This window comes from Melanerpes formicivorus, unplaced genomic scaffold, assembly GCF_026170545.1.
Source record: "Melanerpes formicivorus ecotype bairdi unplaced genomic scaffold, bMelFor1.0.p_v2 SCAF_25, whole genome shotgun sequence".
Classification (NCBI taxonomy): Eukaryota; Metazoa; Chordata; class Aves; order Piciformes; family Picidae; genus Melanerpes; species Melanerpes formicivorus.
The window spans coordinates 11,058,730-11,082,461 of NW_027142377.1; the positions used below are offsets into that span (position 1 = coordinate 11,058,730).

General features: G+C 43.7%; 1 protein-coding gene across 4 annotated transcripts in view; it reads right to left on the minus strand.

Moving 5' to 3' along the window:
- SPTBN1 (spectrin beta, non-erythrocytic 1) overlaps window positions 1-23,732 on the minus strand; it is a 131,629-nt gene that overhangs the window by 49,802 nt on the left and 58,095 nt on the right. For all 4 annotated transcript variants that reach the window (XM_068153320.1, XM_068153321.1, XM_068153322.1 and 1 more), the window contains one exon: window positions 1,574-1,725. In XM_068153320.1, coding sequence (XP_068009421.1) covers window positions 1,574-1,725 — 152 coding nt within the window. The remainder of the gene's footprint in view (window positions 1-1,573; window positions 1,726-23,732) is intronic.

The window sequence follows — 23,732 nt, forward strand, 5'->3', positions numbered from 1 at the left end:
GTGCCTGTGTAATTGTTTGAAGGTTTGGTGCATTTTGTTATCTGCATCCTTGTTTGCAGAGGAAGGTGTGGTGGAATGTACTGAGACAAACAGAGACTGCTGTCCTCCGTTCTGAGATAAGGAAGCTACAGGAAAGGATCTGTGGTGGTGCAGGCAGCTGCCAAGGTGATACACAAAAGATGATGCAAGCGCAGATCTAGCAATCTGACCAGGTGACTCCTGCATTCTCCCCACCCCAGCAGTTGCCTAAGCTCTATTTGCATTTTCCAAAACCTGGAGTGAAAAATGTAAATGAATCATGCAGCAGGAGTCACATGACTGGCCTGAGCTTCACAGCTGCCATCTGACTCTGAAAGTCAGATCTTAGCAGGCATGAATGGAGATTCATACAGAGGTGGCACAGCTGCTGCCTGAATCTTCAAGCACTGGGGCATGTTGGGCCCAGTTACTCCTGTATGAATAGCATCTACTACCTGCAGTGAATGTATGACTCCTAATACCTCACTCAAGTAAATGATTTGGTATACAGAGAGACTAATTGGGCAAACTGTAGTTAACAAGCACTAAGATTAGTTATCCCCATCCACCTCCAGTACACAGGGTACTTTTAATGCACATCAGAGTTTCCTGACCCTCAGAGATGCCTTTGGAAATCTCCCTCCCTTGCCTGCACAGACATTACACCACAGGCCATATGTTCAATTCATTACCCAGTCTTAAGCCATGGAGCTTCCATTAATAGGAGTGCTTGATGACAGGCGATTACATAGTCACAACCTCATGTAGCCTTAGGTCTTAGCTAAAGACCTGTATTTCTTTGAAAAGATTGTTTTAAATAAGGTAATTAAGAGCACAGCCATCATTTAGGGAACTGAAGGAAAAACTGATACCCAGTCACTTCCCAACACCCAGGTTTCCTGTCATTCTAGCAGCATTTGTTTTACTACAGGAATTTCTTAATTCACCACTCCCGTGTCTTGGTATCAAGGGGGCTCTCTCATCATATACAAAGAATGTGCCCCCCTTTTTAAAACTCATTTTATACAGTCCTCCAACCAAAAATACATCTAAGCCTTATCTATCTATCCTAGCTAGATCAAGTACATCCAGGAGCATTCCTGGGATGGGATTAATATCCTGGCTACAACCACTGCAATTCTTCCCAGAGCAGACTTGGGCCCCTTCAACCAGCTGTCCTCTGCAATATCCCAGCATACTCTAGGGAAGAGAGAAGGGATGTTCCAGGTCTCAGGCTGGCAGGCAGCCTGCACACAGCACATCTAAGTCACCATTACCAAGACCATCTAAGGGGCTGGGGAACTCTGCACTATCATATTCAGAAGCAACAAGTACAGAAGCACATAGCATCTCACCAGTGAGGATTCCAACTGAAGATATTTGAATGGTCTCTGGATTCAGCTGAAGCAATAGACTTCTTTCCTTTAATACATACAAATCCTTTTTCAGTGCTGAACCCTCAGTGCTTAGTTTTGCTGTACTTCAGATGAGCCAAGGTCAAAAACCCACCTGAAACCAAACCACAACCCAAGAAGGAACAAAAATAAACACTTACAAGTCTCTCCCCTGAAAGAACTTCCAGAAGTTTGATGAGCATCCTTCCATCACGAAGGTCGGTGTACAGATCTGTAATCCTGCATGACACACGTGCCAAGTGGGAATTAACCCACTTTGTGAAGGTCTTCTTCTGAACTGCCTCACGCTCATCTGTTAGGAAAATAACACAGTTTTACTGAAAACAAATCACCCATGCACCTAGATGAGAATGTCATCTTCAAACACATCTAATTAACTGAAAGGTACAGCTTGTCTTCTTAGCAGAACTGCTGAAGGAATTGGGACTTTCCACTGAAAATCCTGAGAATTTTTCCTATTTCATGCCATGTTCTGAAGTCAGTGGGAATTTCACTCTGCTAGCATCTATGGAATAAGTCTGAACTAGATTGTAGACGGATTGCTGCTTCGATAAGCAGATTTCTCAAGGTGCAAAAAGGTCTGCTGAACAGCTTTAATGTGAAAGTCACTTGGGACTCATCAAACCGTGCAGCGGTGTGACAAAAAAGTTACCTTCCATCACTGCAAGAATAGGCAAACAGCTCAAATATGTACACAAATCCACAGCACATCCCCAGAAGTACCTTAAGTCCCTTTGGATTAAGACAGGTACAAAAGACAGCAGAGGCCAAAGTTTCCCACTCACGTTGTTCCCTTCTCATTTGCAGATTCAACATTTACACAATGCCAAAATTAACTTTTCCACAACTTGCATTTATTTAAACCCATTAAAGAATAGGTTCTTTCCACCTTTCCTTCCCAGAGCCTTTCACAACTGTTTATAAATGAAAACATTGCCTTTGAGAGCTCTTAAATACACAGGCTCGCTACAGTGCACATTAATTCAGAAACTCCTATCTGCCAAGCTGAGAACTATCCGACAGAAAATATTATACATCTCTGTGGTTAAACTCTTCTGCCAAGGGCTTTAGATGAAGCCTTTCCTTGTTAGCAAAAAGCTATTTCACTGAGCTGGGAGCTATTACTAGCCAAACCTTTCAAAATACAGATGCTTAAATTTGGGCTCTCAAATCTGAAATTAGACATACAAGTGAAAGTGATCTGCTCTTCCAAAAAGCTGAGTATCCAAGCCTCTCTTGGTCTCTTTAAAGTTGTTCACATATCCAGAAACAAGATGTGAAGATTGCTAAATCCTAAACCATGTATCATGTCCAGCTCTTAAAACTCTGTAGTTTGAAACAGAGAAAACATTAACAATGGTGCAGATCAATGGAGACTTTCTGACTACCCAGCAATTCAAGGCATGCCGTCTTTCAGATGGATGTGCTCCCTTTCTGACAGTGCAGCACAGTGGGAGTACAATCCCAGCATGTTCACAAACAGTGACAGCCTCCACACCTGCAGGACCTTGAGGACAGAAGCAAAACCCTGATCTTGGTGACAAGAAATGACAAAGAAGCTGAGGCTGATGAGGGTAGAAAGTTGGGAAACAAATAAAGAAGTCAGTCATATAGCAGACCAGTGGTAAGGAGGAGATATCTGACAGTGGAGTGGGAAGACAGAGCAGCACTTCAGTGGCTCTTTGCACTCTCAGATAAACCCCACCCTAAGATTTCAGTTCCTTCTATCTTTTTCTGAATTTACTCTTGCTGTCCATACGTGTAACACTGAAACTGTCCTGTTTCCAATAGCTTTTACCTGTCTCTGCAGTGTGAAATTAAGAAAATGGGGCTTGGAAAGATGAAAAAAGTGAGGTTTGTGATAAAACAGCAGTTTGCTTTGTCCGAATTGACAGCTTGTGTAACTTTATCCTCCTGCAGTATGAAGCAGAGGATTGCTAAGATAAAGGAAGTGAATCTGGAAATCAGCAATAACTGTGGCTTGCTTTTCAGTGCCAACCACAGTTTCTCAAAAGCAGCAACACAGGCTCTTCCAGCTACCCAAACCTCATCCCGCTGCTCTGACCCTGACAATGCTGCACGATGCAGAAAACCCCATGCATCTGGCTAGTGGAAATACATGTCTATCCAAGTCATGGTTTAGATACAGTATCTACTGACAAACATGTATTTCATCAACTATTTATAGCAAGTTCCCGGGAATGCTGTATCTGTGGTTAGTAATCCCTCCTTTTAGTTGAAGTATTGGGGCCAGTTCTCTTTAAAATTTTTATCAATTATCTGGATGAGGGGATTGAGGGCACCCTCAATCAATTTGCTGATAACACCAAGTTAGGTGTGAGTGCTGACCTCCTTGAAGATAGGAAGGATCTGGACAGGCTGGATCAATGGGTTATGAGATGAGGTTCAACAAGACCAAGTGCTGGGTCCTGCACTTGGGTCACAACAACCACACAAACACTCCAGGCTTGGGAAAGAGGGGATGCAAATCTGCCCAGTGTTAAAAACCAAACAAACACCTGAAGACATTGATCAACAGGCAGCTGAAGATGATCCAGTGGCATGTTCAGGTGGCCAGGAAAGTTAACAGCATCCTGGCTTGTATTAGGAACAGCGTGGCCAGCAGGACTAGGGCAGTGATCATACTCCTGTACTGATCACCTGTGATACCACACTTTGAATACTGTGTTCAGTTTTGGGTCCCTCACTAGAAGAAGGACATTGAGGTACTACAGCATGTCCAGGCAAGGAAGCTAGTTAAGGGTCTGGTCTGAAGCTCAAGCCTTATGAGGAGTGACTGAGGGAACTGGATTCTTCAGCCTGGAGAAAGAGGCCCAAGGGAGACCTTCTTGCATTCTGCAACTCCCTGAAAGGAGGCTGACATCTCTTCTTCAAAGGAACAAGCACCAGGACAAGAGGAAACAGCTGCAAGTTGTGTCACAGAAAATGTAGGTTGGACATTAAGAAAAATTCTTCCCCAAAGGACTGTCAAGCCCTGGAACAGGCTACCCAGGGAAGTGGTGGAGTGCCCTGTACTTGGAAGGATATAAAAGATATGTAGATGTGGTACTAGTGGTTTAGTGGTGTATTGGCTTGAACTCCAGGCCAGAGTCAAACCACCACAAGTGGCAACCTGGCAGTTCTGGGTTAATGCCTGGACTCAATGATCTTAAAGGTCTTTTCTAACCTAGATGATTGCATGATTTGTTCTTTAAAATGAGTCACAGAAGGCAAACCTTGCAATAATCACTGTTTCTGAAGAAAACTCCCACAGATCTGCCATGTCCCATCACCAGCTTTAACAAGCCCCCAACAGCTCAGCCAGCTGATTTAATCACTGTAGCCTCTATACAAAAGCACAGTATTCAGAGATCCCTGTGGTTACTTTCATTCTGAAGAGAAATAAATATCCTATGATCCTCAAACCAGTTAGAGATAGAAAATCTTATGTAAAACTAAAATGTTAGCAAGTATCATAATGAAGCTATCTTTAAATTTCTTTTTGCTCAAAAGTTAAGGTTATTAACAATCTTCCAGTGGGGATTCAGGGGCAGTGATGATTCTTTTTCTGTGTTGCTTCAGCATCCTCCAGTACACAGAATTATCAGTAGGGAGAGGAAGGGAACAAAGCCTACAGGCTCTCCCCTCTAGCTGGAGACCCTCTGTGCTTTGGTAGCTGGGTGCTATTAAGTTGTTTTCGTCAGTCTAGTTTAAATACAGTTGCTGCCTCTCCCCTTCTGCCTTCCCATTTCCCCTTTCTTGCTCTCTGTGGTCCTCCATTTCCTGTTTACAACACGAGGTTGAAGGGCTTGGTTGGTTTTTATGGCTCCTCACCTCCACACCCACCCCACGCTCACTCTTGCCTTCACTTCTCACCTGATCCCCACCCATCCTTTGCAGTGCTTGCCTCCTCCCTGCTCAGATAAAAATAAATGTACAGAACTCTACTGAGACCACAGCTACAATGGTTTCAGTGATGACTCCACATGCTGTGCCTACTGTCAGCTCTCGACTTGTCTCAGCAACTTCACTGCTCTAGCCACTAAGGGCTTTTCCTTTTCTTTCCATCTCTCTCTGATTCACAGCAAGAACAGTTAAAAGCAGTGAGATCCTGGGTGCAGCCTCCCGCCCCGTGAGAAAAACATGTGGCAATGCAAAGAGCCAGCCCCCCTCCTGCTCACTGCCAACTTTTGGGGACAACCAGCAACTTATCTCAGCAAAATGCCACCAAGGAGACACAGCAGCTCTTTCAGTCTCCTAATGGGCTAGTCATCCAGGAAGGCCACTCTTCATCATGCACTTGGCACAGGCAGAGCACAGCTCTCTAATTCCTAATGGACAATATTAGCAGTGGAAACACCAGCCGGAAGAAGACACAACCATTTTTGCCCCTGTGTCGCTTAACTCCTGTTGTGCTCCCACAACGTGGGAAAGTAAAACAAGCCTGTTTTGAAAGCCAACCAACTCCTCAGTCTCGCATGTTAAAACCTCTCCTGATTATTCTAAGCGGTGTTTCACAACGACTGCAGGTTTTTGCAATGCGTTTACCAGCCCTTCCAAACTGATAAACAGAATTTCTCTGCTCTGGGGCTTCACGTTAAAACACGCACAGAATTGAACCCAAGGAACCTTGGTGCAGAGAAAGATGTAACAACTCCGACAGCTCAGCAAAGCACAGAGCACAATGGTGACTTTGAACATGCAGTGCTAAGGGCCAGGTGCATCCATGAGCGATGACATCAAGGACATAACATCAGTAATGGGCCCTAAAGCCCTATTTATGAACCTCATGTGATCAACTTTGACAAATGTCCTTCATACTTTCAAAAACACAGTTTCAGGTTCTGAAGATTAATTAAAAGTGGAGGATATGGGTGGAGCTCCAAGTGTCCTACAGCTTGTGAAAACATTTGTTTCCCAAGGGTAAAGAGAAATCCACAACATGCAAAACATGGGCAGCAGGAAAACGGAAGCTGCTCTAACAGCAGTATTGATAATAGAGAATCCAACTTATCTTGAAGCAACACCGGGAAGGAAATTTCCTTTATGCGGAAAGCCCCACAACAATACCGCGCACACACAGCGGCTGGCAAACCCCAGCTCTGCACTGTCATAAATCAAGGGCTGACTTTGTTTAGGAGTTCAGTAAATAAACTGGAGTTTGTACACTGCAATTTGCATAACCAGGGCTGGATGGGATCACAAGCAGACAGCTAGACCCTTCCTCACTTGAGAAGAGGAATTTCTTCCTCTGCTAGCTGGATAGAAAATATCCTAAGAAAAACGCAGTTAACTTTCTGAAGAGCAAAGCCGGTGGCACCGGCTGCTGAATCCCTAGTGTGGCACAACAGGAATGGGGGTCACCATTTAGAATAATCTTCCTCCTGTCATATACTCAGCTCTGCTGAGTGAACACAGTAGGGCTGTGCCAGGATAATGGAGAAGTTGCCTTAATAATTGCCCTGGAAAATGCAGAACCTGCAGGAGCTGGCTGAGAGAAACGTGGGTCCCGGTGACTCCCTTGCTGTTGCCACATGCCAGAAAGCCTTATCAGCTGTGGTCCTTTCACATGACCACAGCACTAACTGCTGCTGTGGCAGAGGTTACCTGTGCCTGTTCTAAAAGCAGCTTGAAGACGATCTGCTCTTTTCCATACTGGTCAAACCACATTTTCAACAAACTGACCTTGAATCTGTTTCAAACTGAATGGCAAATATGTTTGGCACAGGATGCTGCCAGCCTAGCAGCAGTAAAACAACTTTCAGTATGCAGCAGCTCCTGCCAGTCCCTGGATACAAAGGCATCCAACCTGATAAACAGTGAAAGGGGTGCTCTCAAAGGAGCACAGAAGTTAGAGCACAAAAGGGAAGCTGAAAGGAGCACCAAGTGTCTAAGACTACTGCTGGGCAGCCTCAGGACAGACACCTACTGAGCCTGTTGAACAGGCAGCTTGTACTCTGTGTTATCAATGTCTGCGGACTCCCTCTAACACCTCAACTAAGTCAAATTAAGGATGAGTTTCAAAAGCTCTGTCTCCTGCAGAGACACCTTGCTTAATTCCATGATGAAAGTCCTTTTCCCAGCTTAAAATACATTATAGCAACAAACACAGCCAGTGTGCAGCCTACATGGAACATTGCTAAACATACTGACTCAGAGAGCAGCTGAGCATTGCTCCAGGCACACACCACTTCTGCTGATATCCAATATCCCCAGCTTCCAGAAATCCCTGGATCACAACCTAGCTTAACCATGCAAAGAGAAAACAGCTTCCTGTCATGGGACAACATTCCCATGACTATAGGTTTTCAGGGCATAGGATATCACTCTATGTTTTCTCCTAGATGCAAGGGTATTGAGTTAAACAGCCAGTAATACGCATAACGTCACAAATTCCAGTGGTGATCAGAAGCTTTTGTCGAGAAAGATGCCTTAGCAAGGGGCAGATCAGCTGCTGGGACCAGAATGTAGTAATCAACTAAGATTTTATCAAGCAGCATGAATGCATGTGCTGCCATGTTCTTCACCACTTGTGACAGTAATAAAAGAGTGATACTGAACATGAAATCATTCCAATAGACTTCTAACCTCTGTTGTTCCAGGCAGGCCAGAGCATGGGCTTGCATAAAAGGACTCAAATGTACTCCTGTCCATCAGACAGGACCACATAAGAGGTCCTTCATTCCCCATCCTGGTAACACTTTGAGAAAGGAACAATGTTGGTCATTCCTGGCCCTTAAATTTCTCAATTGAAAGAAGGGCTGCATGCTCAGGGGCAGGGTGGGGACTACCAGCAGCTGGTCCTTAATTCCTGTGTGCTCCTGACAGCCTGGCAGGACCTGTAAGTCAAAGCTGCACACATCTTACATGGAGAGCATGATACATGTGGGTGTGAAGCTTAGAACTTAAAAATAAATATTAAATGGTGAATTTAAAAAAAAAAAGGTGAATTTAGAAAACCCAAACAAGTCCTTAATTTTTCCTTCAATCTCATGACAGATCAGAATGGAGGAATGACTGCAGCTGATGGCTTTGGTGCAAATAGGATGTATGTGTTATGGCTATTTTATGACACAAAGACATCAGTAGTGTGACTTTCCCATCAGAAATGGTGAGATCATGTCAAAGCTTTTACATGCTCAAACATGCCTTAGAAAAGAACTCGAATGCCAGTGAGAAAGATGACAAAGCAACAAGGTGATTTTTTTTCCCTGATGTATTTAGCTGGTGATTTCATTAGAAGAAAAACCCTTGCACTGCTTTCCTACCTGCTGCACAGAGACTATTCGGGGGTGGGTTCAGCAATTCACTCTGACTAGGATGTACCAACCAGCTTCTAAATCCCATTAAACATCTACCCTTCTCTAATGAACAGTACAGCATGTGACTACTTTCACTGCTGAAAATACTCTGAAAAAAGGGAAAACTACATAATGCAGCATGTGGAAAAAACAAAACCCACTTCTTTTGCTTTCTCTCTGATGTCACTAAATCTCACTCACACAAAAAAATGATGCACAAAACAATGTCCAGTAAGCAGCCAAGCATTAGGGAGTGTGGAAAGGCAGGTCCCTTCCATTGTCTCTATTTTTACAGAAGGTTTATGGTGTTTTGGTGTCAGCAATACAAAAATAAGCCTCCTGAGAGCCAGCTTCAGATTCACATAGGAGAATGATACTCGTCTGCAAAAAGTTTCTGTATAAAGTCTCCCCCATCAAATACATGACAGACAGAAGTGATCGGTTTTAACAGATTAAACTGGAGAAAGGACTCAGCCTTTTATTTAATTCCAATTCAGAATATGAGGATGACCTATTTAACCAGATTTAGAGAGGGTATGTGCTCAGCTCTCCCTGCGCTGCTGCAAGCTATGTGAACTGCTTGTTTAACCTCAGAAAAAGTGGAAGGTGAAATTGTGTAAATATCTCCTGCATGGTGCTCAGCCCCCTGCAATGGAAACCACCCTGTCACACAGCCCATCTCAGACACATTAACCATTCAGGATTTTTCTCTGGTACTTGAGGATACCAGCTGACTTTTCGGGGGCTTTGTATGAAATGCAAAGTAGCCACAGAAATGCAACCTTCCTAGTGGATGATTAAAGTGGTTTAACACTGAAGTCCTGCTTGTCAAAACACCTACACTCATCTTCAGCTTTAGATGCCCTCATCTGCCCTGGTTTCAATGTAACTACTCACATTGTGAAGACCATTAGGAAAGAAATGTTCAAGAGGATCGAGGCCTTCTCTCCAAAATGCAAGAAAAAGACATTACAAAACCATTTTTACAGCAAAAGTACAGTTGAATAAAGGAACAACTTTATGGCCTAATAAGCATGCAGTATAGCATTCAAATAGACCTGCTTTTAAACACAGCATGAAAAATACCTCAGTGTTCTCAGCATTTAACATGAAAGGACACAAATGCCTTATGGCTGATTTGCCATGAGTGGCTTGCACATGTTGCCATTTTCCCCCTTTGTGTAACAGACAAACCATTTAATGAGAGGGAGCATGGAAAACTCATCGGCCTGTCCCAGGACACTGACTGTGACATTCCCACAGAAGAACAATGAAAACTTGAGGTCACTGCACTATTTCAAGTACACACAATCTTGTGGGGTCTTTGCAGTTTCCTTGAAAAAACATCATGAGCATAATGCAGGGAAGTGTCAGGCACTTTTAGAGGGAGAAGACTGCTGTTATTTTCCACACTTGTCCAGACCACTGTCTGAGTAGCAGTATTAGCAAGGGCGAGAGCAAGGCTTGGCACAGGCAGAAAACAGGCCAGGTACTTCACTATGTAAGGTCCACCTTATTTTGTTCCTATGTTCAGCAAACCCAGAAGAATGAAAGAACTTTTAGAGTGGATTCCCATTTTTCTGCAGGAGGAAAAACAAGGGTAGGAGGGAGGAGGTGACTTTCCTTCAATTTCTCTTCTCCTTCCAAAACTCCCCCCTCTCTCTGCAATGCAGTTAGTGCAACAGTTCTCACAAGACTACAAGCAATTTGCTACTTTTACAGTCCAGCTATGTGACCAGGCTGGGATCCTCCTTGTCTCGGTATTTGGAAATATGAACTTGTAACAGTTAGGCAAAGATGAGTCAGAATGGGATGGGCATTCCCAGGACTCACCAGGAGGACAGAAAAACAGGTGCTGAAATCCATCTTTTACAGAGCAAAGCCAGGCACTGGGTGGGGTCAGATGATCACAGCAGCATGCACCACCCTGAGAGAAAGGAGAGCTGAGGGTGCTGAAAGGCTGGAGGTAGATAAGCAAGGGAATTTTTAATGGGATAGCAAGAAGAAAGCTGCCACTACTGGAGTGTGTGGACACTAGATCCCCAGAAAAGGTTGTGGGATCTCCATCCTTAGGGATATTCCAATCTCAGCAGGATAAATCCTTAAGCAACCTGATCTAATATTCAAGTTGACCATGATTTGAGCAGGTGTAAAGGACCAAATGAACTCCTCCTCCAACCTAACGTATTCCATGAGTCTATAAAATCTAGCAAGGTTTAAGAAGACTAGGCCAGAAGACTGAACTGCCAGTACTCCTATGGAGTCCCACTGAGAGATTTCAGAGAGCTGTGAGATCTCTATTTTCATCTGAGGCACAGGTTGAGACTCTCCATGGAGATTAAAGCCATGCAATATGTTTCAGCCATGACTTTTTGAGAACTCATTGCAATCAAAAAGAAGAACAGATGACAGAAATACCAAACCTTTGCTGGTCACATGTTTAAATCTGATTTCATAGAATCAGCCAGGTTGGAAGAGACCTCCAAGATCATCCAGTCCAGCCTATCACCCAGCCCTATCCAATCAACTAGACCATGGCACTAAGTGCCTCATCCAGTCTTTCCTTGAAGATCTCCAGGGACAGCAACTCCACCACCTTCCTGGGCAGCCCATTCCAATGGCCAATCACTCTCTCTGTGAAGAACTTCTTCCTGATATCCAGCCTGAACCTCCCCTGGCACAACTTGAGACTGTGTCCTCTTGTTCTGGTGCTGGTTGCCTGGGAGAAGAGACTGACCCCTACCTGGCTACAACCTCCCTTCAGGCAGTTGTAGAGAGCAATGAGCATTTTAATTAAAAAAAGGAACCATATGTCTCCCAATGAAATGAAAGGACATTGCTGACAGCTTCAGAGGGAGCTGGAAGGAAGGCTCTTCCCCAAGGAACTTTCCAAGTTAGTTCCTTACATAAGTTGAAGTCTGCCCTTCGGAAGTCCAGTGTGGAGGTTTTGTTGATGCCCCTCCTGGTCTCACTGTATATTCAAAACACCATAATCATTCCATGGTCACTGACCCCAGCCAGCCTCCGACCACCATATCCCCCCCCAGCCCTCCTCCATCTGCAAACAGCAGGTCCAGCGTGGCTGTACCCCTGCCCCAGCTGGCTCACCTAACAGCTGGGACAAGAAGCTATCCTCCACACACTCTAGGAACCCTCTAGACTGCCTCTTCTCTGTAGTGTTCAATTCCCAGCAGGGGCCAGGCAGGTTACAGTCACCCACAAGAACAAGGGCAAGTGATCTTGAGGCAGCCTCCAGCTGCTTAAAGAATAATGAATCGATCTCTTCTTCCTGTTTGGGTGGTCTGTAACACTCCAACCATGACCTCAGCCTTGTTGGCCTTCCCCCTCATTTTTACCCATGGGGACGCAACCTGATCATCCTTAATCTCTACTTCCATAACATCCAGAGACTCCCTAATATACAGGGCCACTCCTCCACCCCTTCTCTCTCGCCTGTCACTCCTGAAGAATCTGGAGCCATTGATTAAAGTGCTCCAGTTGTGCCAGCCATCCCACCACGTTCCTGTGCTGGTGACGACATCATAGCTTTCCTCTTGCAGCAAGGCTTCCAGCTCTGCTTGCCTATTACCCATGCTGTGTGCATTGGTGTACATTACACTTGAATGACAGAAAAGCATAAACAGAAAAATAAATAAATATAGGATTAATACACTTAATCCTTTCAAAGTATTAAATCTGAGTGCTGAGAGATGTTATCATTACAATTAATTGCTGTTAAACTGTAATTTTTGTTATCACAGAAACATGTGAAATCTCTGTGCTGATTGGGGATTAATAACAGTTGATTTTCCAGCCCTGCTGTATAAGGTGTTTAGTTCATCCAGTTTCCATGGTCACATACCAATTTACTATTGTTAATAACACACTGTATTGTAGCATCAGATGCACTGAACTGTGCTGGCAGGTTGCTGAATAAAAGCCAGGACACCACGGGGAAGACAGGCCATGGCTCACCAAGCCTGAGATCTAGCTAAATCCCAAAGGTGAAAGCTGAACAAATACCAGCAATAAAAGTCCTGCAGATAACAATAAATGTCACTTGTATTCTTGCACAGCTGAAGGCGCCACAGTGTTTCTAAGATGCAGTTATTTCTAAGAAGAGAGTTTTCAAATGAATGAAATTAATGAGATTTGAAACAAACTGCTAATAAGAAGCATTACAGGAAAAATCCCTAATCTTCTCTGGCTCTAATCTGCAAACCCATCATGCAGAGCTCCAACTGGTCATGGAGTTGTCTTTTGAGACTGGCAGCATCAATGCCTCCACCTGCTAGTTTGCTAAAGACCAGCTCCAGGAAAGGGAACTGCAACGTCACCTTATGCTCACACACATTCCAACCATCACTCTGTCCATTAAAGTGCTTTTTCTAACAATAGCCATGGTGGTTTAAAAAGTACTAACAGCAAATCTTTCTTGCCATGCCATACTTGCTTTCTTGGGACATGTGAAGTACAAGTTGCACAGACTTTCTAATTCCCCACCTAAAATTTTCCTGCTGGTCTGTTTGATTCCAAACCAAAAGTCATTCATTTACTGGTCTGCTTTTGTGGGACAATGTGGCATGGTTAAGCAAAAGAGTTTCAGCCTCAGGAGTTATGCAAGAGTGGGGGAAAAAAGATACCTTTCCCACACACTACTTCCTGCCCATGTAATAACTTTCAAAGCAGTACCAGAAATAAAACCTCTTTGTTTGAAACTCAGAAGGTCTGAGATTTCAAGGGTGATGCAAATTTGAAGGAATTTGCTGAGTAAAATTATACTTTGAACACCTTAAATGTGTATCTTCATCCAAAAACATCACTTGCTTTACTAGTCTTAAAAGTGGACTTGTGAGTGATACTGATTGTGTAATGCATTGACTATGCAAACTGGAAAGCTATGCCTGGGCACAAAGGTGCAGATTTTGTTGAAGCTATTCATGACAGCACTGAATAATTCACCTTCACTTTTTTCTTTCATTTCAGTACTCTGAGAAAACAAAGTGCTGAACATCATCAGCTCAGCATAATCAATATAAGAAGCCCCCAAACACTCCTGATCAAAGTACTTGCACTGATACTTCAGACTCGCACTGCACATGGGGTCTGTACTCCGGGCTTTCTTCTCCCTCAAAATGTGAAAGTGGTGGTGTGTGGTTTTATTAAAACAACAAATCAAACTATGAAATGAGGCAATTAATAAAGGAAACAGAGCACAGTAACTTCTGAAAGCTAAGTGACTGATGAATAGAATAGAACAGATTAGAATAGAACAGATTAGAATATAATAGAACAGATTAGAATAGAATAGAATAGAACAGAATGATCCAGAGTGTCTGTTGATGTGACATAAATGCCATTAAAAAAAAAATGCAGGTATTGGTTAAGCACAGAATTATTGCACATTTGCCTTACACATGTCAATGAATAGGCTCATTGAAATAAGACTGTCTGAACTATTTGTGTGCTTATACCCATCTTACCCATCTCTGCAGCCAAGTCACACAGGTACACATATGCACTGTCATGAAAATGTACAACATCTTGCACACACACAGTGTGCTTTATTTGCATGTTCCTGAAGCTCAAGAGGTGGTAACTCACTGATTTTCAGGTCTCCAAATTTATGGGCATGTTTCAGCCTACGTAAGATGTTTAGGCATAAGAAAAACCTCCATGAACACACTTATGAAGTCCACAGTGATCCACAGCTGATGCCAGAGAAATGCTTTTAAACTTGGCAACAGGAACCCAAAGGAAGAGACAGCTTATATAGCATGGGAAACAAAAGGTGTTCTGGTATCAGGTAGTTCACAAACATACACTTGGAAACTCTGCTAGGAACTGGTTGGAATTAGCCATGCCCCAGGGAGACTGGAGAGGTGAACGACAACTCCATAAACACCCCGCTGAAATGGGTACCGTGGAGCTCACACCAGCCAGTCCAGTAACCTTAGTCATTCAGGAAAAACGGGGTAAAGTGCCCTCTCAGATGCTCTTTTCTTCTGTATTGTTATAGTCAGTGCTGGAGCCAGCCCAGAGAGAGCAGCTCTCCTGGAGCCAGTACAGGACTACACTCCATCCCGGTGGAGGTTGCTACTGCCTGGACATGATGCACAGCTAAAGATTTTACGTATTAGGTGTCATTAAGCATTGTCTGCTTCCCCAGAACACCTTGCAACTGCTCTCATTTATCAGGGATCAGCTGGCCCCAGGCACAGGGGACACATAAGCATCTTTCAAGTGGCACAGAGCACCAAAAACATATATGCTGGCAAACATCAGTGTAACCACCTGCTAGGAATAATGTTCCAGCAAAAAAGGATTTACATGGTGGGAATTCTATATATCATACCCTATCAGACATCATTACTAACATATTTAGCTGGGGGAAAAGACAGCTTTTAATAATATGAGCAACAGCAGATTCATGAAAAAAATGTGCCATAACTTCATGTCTTGCTCTGCAAGGTCCTTCTGTAAGAACCTGGGCAACAGCTATGAACAACCACAGCCAGATGCAATCAGCACAATCATCTACTGTTAGAGGCTGATGGATGATAAGTGTGCCTGTAGAAGTAACAGTGGCCAGGATGTCACCTAGGGAACAGTCAGGAAATTGTCTACAGGCGTTGCCAATTGTCTAAAATGTCTTCCTTGAGCTAAAAGTGAAACACACCTTCCTGTCACCAGGAGAGGTCATAGAATCATAAAGGTTGGCAAAGACCTTTTAAGATGGTTGAGCCCAACCATAACCCGGCTATCACAACCACTAAACTGTATCCTGAAGTGCCTCATCTATACAATTCTTGAACACCTCCAGGGTTGGCAACTCCACGGCCTCCCTGGGCAGCCTGTTTCAACACCTCACCATTCTTTCAGTAAAGAAATTTTTCCTAATATCCAATCTAAACTTCCACTGGCAAAACTTAAGCCCATGTCCTCTCATCCTGTCACTACCTGGGAGAAGAGACCAACACTGGCCTCACTACTACTTCAAGTAGCTGTAGAGAAGAGTCAGATCTCCCCTTAGCCTTCTCTACTCCCAAGTAATCAACCTCAGTTCCTTCAGCTGCTCATTGTATGACATGCCCTCCAAACTCCTCACCAGCCTCATCATGAGGATGAAATGCAATTCCCACCCCATGGAGTGAATGAAGCCTGTGAAGACAGAGAGAGAATAGGGTAAAATTTACCTCTAAGAAAGCAAATACAGTTCCCACAGTCACAGCAAAAATAGTTACCAATATCCCTTTTTCCTTATCCTTTGGGCTGAAGATTAGACTGCATCCAATTAGACTTCATCCACTTAAAAAACCATCATATATCTGAGGCTTCTGTCAGCCCCAGTGTGCAGGGGCACAATGCAGCCCCCTTGACACTGAAGGTGCAAGTGGGTGCACTGATTTGTACTGTGGTTGCAGACAATGCCATCCCAAGGAATCACATGAATTTAAACAACATGAGACACTGACCACTCAAAGGTAGGTCTAACTCAAATTACTCAACTCCTAGTGCATGAGAAGAACAGAAAGGTCAGAAGTTCAGAATGCAACCAATACCTGATGTTTCTAGACACCTCCCCTATTTATTCAGAGCCTTATTTAATTGGCATTCCATAATAGCTATTTACTCATGTCCAATTGCAATCAAAGTACAGTCACATCAGCAATTTCAGATCAGTCTCTTTCAGTAGACTGGAAAAAGCTGAGAAGAGAAACACACCTTGAAAAAAATGGCCACCACACTAACAGAGTACGTCCAGTTTCCCTGGAAATAAGGGCGGCAAGATACTCAACTAGATACAGAATTAACCACCACCCAAAGGAAACCTTTGTTACTTGACTACAGATCAGACAGCCATGTTTTCATCTTCTTTTTTTCCCCTGGAATCAAGTCATAACCAGATTATACTTCCAAAACCAGAAAGCATATCTGGACAAAATGAGCACCAAGAACTGGACTTTTCAGGGGGGTTATTTAGGAAGGGGAAGGCTGAACCAAACTTGTGGTATCCATGTGAAGAAGTTGAAACCAAAGAGGAGTTCTTATTTGGGAAGAATGAAGGAGCAGGCTTAGAGCTGAGACACAAAATCCCAGAGGCGAGCCCCTTGGTTTAGATTGTCTGAGAAACTGGCTAATTTTTTGAAGTTTGCCAACCATTAAGTTAACATTTGGTAGCTTTACTGAGGTGGGTACTTTTCAGGAAAAAAATCTGGGCATTTATTTTGTTCAGATGAACTCTTAAATCTGTCTGTAACAGCACACTGTTTTGTTTAACCTTTGCAGGCATAAACCTGCCCCTTGCCTGTGCTTAAATTGCTGTGGTAACACAGATAATTGCTGTACCTTGTAACCACACTGTTTTACACTCTTTGGTGTGTAATTTTCTGGCTATTCCACCTGAGAACTCACTTCTGACAGAACTAAAACAGACAAGAAAACGTAGAAAAAACCAACCCCAAGCCCAAAACAATCCTCAGAAACCTGGCCATTCCAGCAACATCCAAGGCAGAGAGGTGTGCAGTTGCAGGGCCAGCAAATAGAATTCCTGTGCAGTGCCATGTAGGATGGTACTTTTCCCATTTGCTAAGATAAGAAGTATTCAAAAGCTGCAAATGAAAAAGCATAATTATTACCTCCTGCCCCCTCCAACAACCTTAGTACATATTTACTGAAAGTAGTTCAGGGTGGTACATCCTACCAATTACCTGTCCAACAAAGGACTGACCCTGTGTAGTATCTGTCATGTCTATGTAAATGGGGCTGTGCTTTCAAGAGTTCCAGCTCATTAACAACTCCAACTTGACTGAACGTGGAATTATCAGCATTTCCAGTTATCTCATGAAAAGGCCACTTGGTAATGCCAAATGTTTCACAAGACCTTTGAAAAGCCACAAATGTGGCCCCTAGACTGTGCCACTGTGACTGCCTGCGTGTCTGCTTAACTGTACTGTTCCCCTCCCAAACTGAAGGGCCTTTTTCCTTAAGCTTCTTTCCAAGTGAAACAGTGGGGCATTCAGCACGGCTACGAGACTGGTTAATATTAGTTTGGCTACAGTAGTTCTCTTTCAACAAAGGAGGCTCTCAGCCTGGGATACCCTTGTTCCAGCAGCAAGTGTACAAGATCTTTTGTGTTAATGTGGGCTCTCCCAGCCATCACGACCTTAGGCTCTGCATCAAAAGTCACAAGCATGAGTGGTCACCATCCCTCTTGTGTTTTTGGCCTCTGAAAGAAATGCACAGATTCAGCGATAAGCCTTTTTGGGAGGAGCAGGCAATTTTAGGCTCACAGGCCCACCTTAATTACACACAGGCTACCACAGAGGACAGCGGGGCCAGAATCACTTTGGGTGCTAATTATGCTCAGTGTGTGAATGAAATTATCCATTTAAAGAGGAGTTTTGAGGCCTTCCCAAAGCACCCCTACTCCCATCGCGTGGAGAGCACACATCAGACTCTGCTCCTGCATACCAGGCATCACCTTACTCTTGTTCTACTGAATTTCAGAAGTGTTGGAATGTAGAGTAATCCACGATCTTCTTACTCTCTCCACAAATAACCCTTTACTTTGAAAGGACTCATTTCAAGTTTGGGGGGAAAGGTTTTTATCTAATACTTACTAAAAAATTTCCGTCACTGGAGTCATTAGGTCACTGGGAACAAGAGAATTACCTGCCAGCCCCTCATACAAATTTCCAGGTGAAACTGCAGATTCGATTCTTCGTGAGAGGACCGAAACAGATTCTAAACCAACTGTTTGCCTGCATTCTACCTTCTCTTCTACAGCTCTGAAAGTTAATGGAGACTAATTCTCACTATTTGGCTTACCAGTTTTCCCAACCTATCTAGTCAATGAAGATAATTCATTTTCATACCAGGAGAAGATATGTCATTGACATGCTGTGCTACTTAACTGCTGACACTTCATACTTCTCAATTTATCTTAAGCAGGAACAAAATGGCCTTCAGAACTGTTAGGAATGAAACTCCTCACATGAAATTCAGCCTCCCAGCAGAAAGGGTACACCTACCAACCCCCCATCTTGTGCTGGGGTATCACAGGAGAGAGGTTTAGTACAGGGAATGGGAAAGGGCCATTCTCTGAATCATGCTGCAAGTCTGCAATTTGCTTTTCTTCACCATTTATACTTAGCTTAGGTAGCATTTCATTCTTAACAGTCAAACAGAAAATAGAAAGACAAAACAAACAAGAAAAAGGAGGGCATTATAAAACAGATCTAGGAACTATCCTGGAATGAAACCCTACTATTGTTCTGGCTTTTTATCACCACTTTCATCTCTGTCCATAGTCTGTTTTTATTGCCCCATTTTCCACCGAGTTAATGGTAAACCCCACAATCAATTTCAATGGGGCTCTTGGATAGGAAAAATGTTTGGAAGAGAAGCCCATACCCCTACAGAGTTACAACATGCCTACAAAACATTACATGGTCTGGGGCATGGACCTTACTGGAGATGTCCAGTGCAGAAACACTGCACTGAAAGGATTCGTGCCTGCGCTCACCCATTCAGGCAGCTGCTTTTCCAGCTCGGCAGAGCTCACAGGCATTCCCATCAGTTAAGAACATCACACACGTCATTTTACTGATCTAAGGGGCAACAAATCACCCCCTGGGTATTCAAAACACCTTACTGTCCCACGTGAAAATACCTGCTTGCAAACTTGGTTTCCTTCACAATTACAACCCCACCAAAAGTGCTCCAAAATTGCCCTTCTTGAACAGAAAACCAGGTTCCAGAGCCTAGAGGTTTAGCCTTTCTTTAAAATTTAGTTTCTTATGCACACAGTCAAAAAATCAATATTACAAACATAACCTAACCTAGAAACTGCAGAGAATAGGCTACAGAATAACCACAGGCAACAGCTCAGAGCTGTAATGTTCAGTTATTTCACTGAGGAGACAAATCCAATTTAAACATTTATTTATCTACACTGACCACTCAGCAGAAACACCTTAACCTTTGCTCTTTCAAATTGCCTTCTGCACCTCCACAAATACAAAAACACACAACCAGAAAAGGTGCATTTATGGAAACTCTGAAGACACAAAGAAATCTCAAAGCTTTTTGCAGGAATTTGGGAGTAAATGCTGTCTCCAGCTACGGGAGTAACAAAATCTGGGTAGTTCTCTAACAAGGAGAAACTTCTTAGCCCTCATTCAACCTTCAGCCATGGGAACAGTTTATTAGCAATAAAGATACTGTCTTGAAACAGGGAAAATACAAAATAACATTAGAGTTTATTTCTCACTTTTCATGCTGAAAGAGAGTCTTCCACCAAAACCTGCTGTCAAAATGCCTTACTTCAGTTTTGTGGGAATTTTTCTCAGTATCAGGATTGGGAGAGAATAAGAGTGAAAGGTTTGAAGGGGTTTTTTTCTAGGTTCTTCCTTGTTTTCATAGAAAAAACTATTCCAGAACCTTCTGTAAAACCTTCTTCTGTGAGTTTTCCATAGGCAAAAATTTAAAAAGCATGGAGGCAGAGTTAGATAGTTTGTGTGTAATAAAATGAATGACAACACATGTGCTCGCTGAAACATGGCTTTCAGGTCTGATTGTGCTGACCTCATCAGTCCTTCTCTGAAGGCAGGGCAGATTCTTAGTGCCCTGCTGCAATGTTCAGGACTAGGAATGAATGATAGGATCTGTGTAACTAAATGCTTTTTACTTCTGGAAAGGGCAAAAATAAGGTGGCTCTGGGTACTCTTGTCTCCCTGTGACACTGTGCATCAAACACAGTGCAGCAAACTCCTGGCCAAGCTGTCAGCCCCTGGCTTGGACAGCAGCACTCTGCACTGGGTTAAGAACTGGCTGGAGGGCCGAGCCCTGAGAGTGGTGGTGAATGGTGCCACATCCAGCTGGCAGCCAGTCACTAGTGGTGTCCCTCAGGGATCAGTAACGGGCCCCAGCCTGTTCAATATCTTTATTGATGATCTGGAGCACAGCCCTGTGAGGAGAGGCTGAGGGAGCTGGGATTGCTTAGCCTGGAGAAGAGGAGGCTCAGAGGAGACCTTGCTGTCTACAACTACCAGAAGGGAGGTTGTAGCCAGGTGGGGGTTGGTCTCTTCTCCCAGGCAACCAGCACCAAGAGGACACAGCCCCAAGCTGTGCCAGGGGAGGTTTAGGCTGGATGTTAGGAAGAAGTTCTTCACAGAAAGAGTGATGGGCCCTTGGATTGGGCTGCCCAGGGAGGTGGTGGAGTCCCCATCACTGGAGGTGTTTAAGAAGAGACTGGATGAGGCACTTGGTGCCATGGTTTAGTTGATCAGATGGTGTTGTATGAATGGCTGGACTCGAAGATCTTTTCCAACCTGGGGTCTTTTCCAACCTGGTTAATTCTATTCTATTCTATCAGTTCTGTGCTACAAGGGGATGTGTAAAGAGTCAAAATTCAATTAATTGGTTTTATGGCTAGACAAATTCAATTCCTGGCGAGTGATTTGCTACAAACATCACTTTTAACAAAGAAACTGGATATGTTATTTACAATGCTCACCCAGTCACCTCCTCCAAGTTAAATCCTTAAATTATTCACTCAATTAGTTGGCAAAAATTGCTTCTATAGCCTGCAAATTTGAAATATTTCCAGAAAAAAGATTACTTTCACCAATATTCCGCTACATCTTTGTTTCAGATTGCTAAAATGCCCTAAACTAGAGTCTGGGAATCAAGTGTATTTGCCAGAATCTTCACATTGGAAGGAAGCAAGGCCCAGCTGTCACAGAAATGCACAGAAATTCAAAACACTGCATCTGAGATCACTTTAAAAGTCTTTGCAATTCTGAGAAGTCTTCCAACCATGTCGTTTGTGCTCATGTGTTCACCAAAATCAGAGGACTGAAATAAGTTGTGACACGTGCAGCTCAGAAGCATCAGCAAAATTCACCACAGGAATAGGAATATGTTTGCAATTTCAGCAGGTCTTGAAGTTGTGGAGAAGAAAAAAAATCCATGTAAACCAGAAACATTTAATCTGTAATGAAATTCAGCCTTCTCCAGTTTCCCCTTTAACAGAAATTACCATGACAAGAAATGCCAGTGACCAATTTGGTAGACAAAGTAGGATGCCCTTCAGTTCCATAATCACCGCCTGTAGCTATGCAAGTCACTGCTCGCAAGAGACTGGAGCCCTTCAAAAGGTAAATCTTGCTGTGGAAACTGTCTTTTCAAAGGGCATCCACATAACTTCTGAGGATCCTGGGTGCAGATGAAGATCTTGCTGACCCAGAGCAGGACAGCAGCTCAGCAAGTCCTGCAAACCTGAGGAGCTCCCTATCTATCCTTGGGCACAGGCAGGAATTTGAGGACAAGATTTCTTGCAGAAGAGCTGTGGGGAAGCCTCGCTTTAGAATACAAAAAGACAAAGACGAACATTTCCCTGCTGTTCTGCAGCCTAGATAGAAACCACTCTGCATACACATCCCAGTATTATCAAAGCAGATTAGCACTGACCACTTAAAACTGGCTATCTCTTTATGCCAAATGAACACACATCAAACTTCTTGGGTCACTGCAGGTGAAAAAATTACATGGCCAAGGAGCTCCCCTACCCAAAAGAACTGATAGCAGAGCAAGTTTTTTGCCTCAGATATCCCAGATACTCATACAACTGCATTTTGTTTTCCAGTGCAAGTAGTGCTGTGTAGCCACAGTCAGCATTTCATCCTCATAAACCAGTTTAGAATGGATCTAAAGGCAAGCTAAACACCTCTGATGGGAAAGACCTTTCTTTTCTACAGGCTTACCCCAGTGCTCACTACAGCAGGTGCCAAGTTTTTCAAGCTGTATTATTTCTCGCATGGCTCAAAAGGAGTAATATGATAAAGGTGCTTCCACGTGGGCAGCCTACTCATCAAAACTCATCAGGCTTTCACTAAAGTTTCCAATCTGAATATACAAAATCAAAATGTCCCACACAGCAGGGCACAGCACAGAGCTCCTCTGAAAGCTGGCTTTCCGCTGCAGATTTATCAGGAGTACAAATCTAGCTCAGCCCCATCCCCCAGGATTTTACATTCATAATTACTGCTGGAAATTTCACACCTCAGGCACAGCCTCAGAGCTGAGACCCAACTTTCCAAACATCCTGCCGGAGCTGATAAAGTGACCAAACTAGTAAATTCCAGGGCTGTCAATAAATCCCATGCTGTCCTGTTAACCAGGTGGGAAGAAGCCCGCAAGCAGTGATGATAGCTGCTTCCCTGCGGCACTGACACTCCTGCCTTGCTGTGGAAGGTGATACAGCAGCAGGGATCTCCTTCCAAATTCCTGGCTTGCATTAATTTCTTTCTGCCAACTACTACAGCCATGCCAAGCCAATCCACAGGATCTGGTCCTGTTCACATAGCACAGGAGACAGCCTTGGTTTATAACATGTCTGGTTTGCTTTTCATTTAACTCCTCCACTAAGCAGGACAAATTTGCTGTGTTGACGTACACGGCACAAGGCATTTTCCACACAGACGTTCTGGGGTTCCGTCTTTACTTGCAGAGAGCTACTCCAGCCCTGCAACACGATCCCCCTCCTACTGAACAAGTGGCCATGAGAACTAAAACTCCACACCTAGGTTCACAATGATAGCAACCACAGATACTCTCACTTATCATTCCAGGACCAGGAGAACTAACCATAATAAGAACTTACTGAAACTTAATAAAGGAAGCAGAACTTGCCAAAGCACTTTTCTCCCCACACCTGCACTGACATTCTCACAAGGACTGAGTGTGCCGAACCTCTGGATTGTTACACACCAGGCTTAAGGGTTTCTTTTTGACACAAAGGCAGCCTTGATTCGCTGCTAGCAGTCTCTTCTGCCACATCCTGCTTCATTCCGGCCCATCAAGGCAAACAGGAGATCCAAGGTGACCCTTCCTAGGTGCAGAAGAAGCCAGTCTGGTCCCTTCTACATAGTCCCACAACTCACCCCAGTGAGACAAGGGCTAGAAAATCTGCTTTAAATGCCAAGTTGAATAA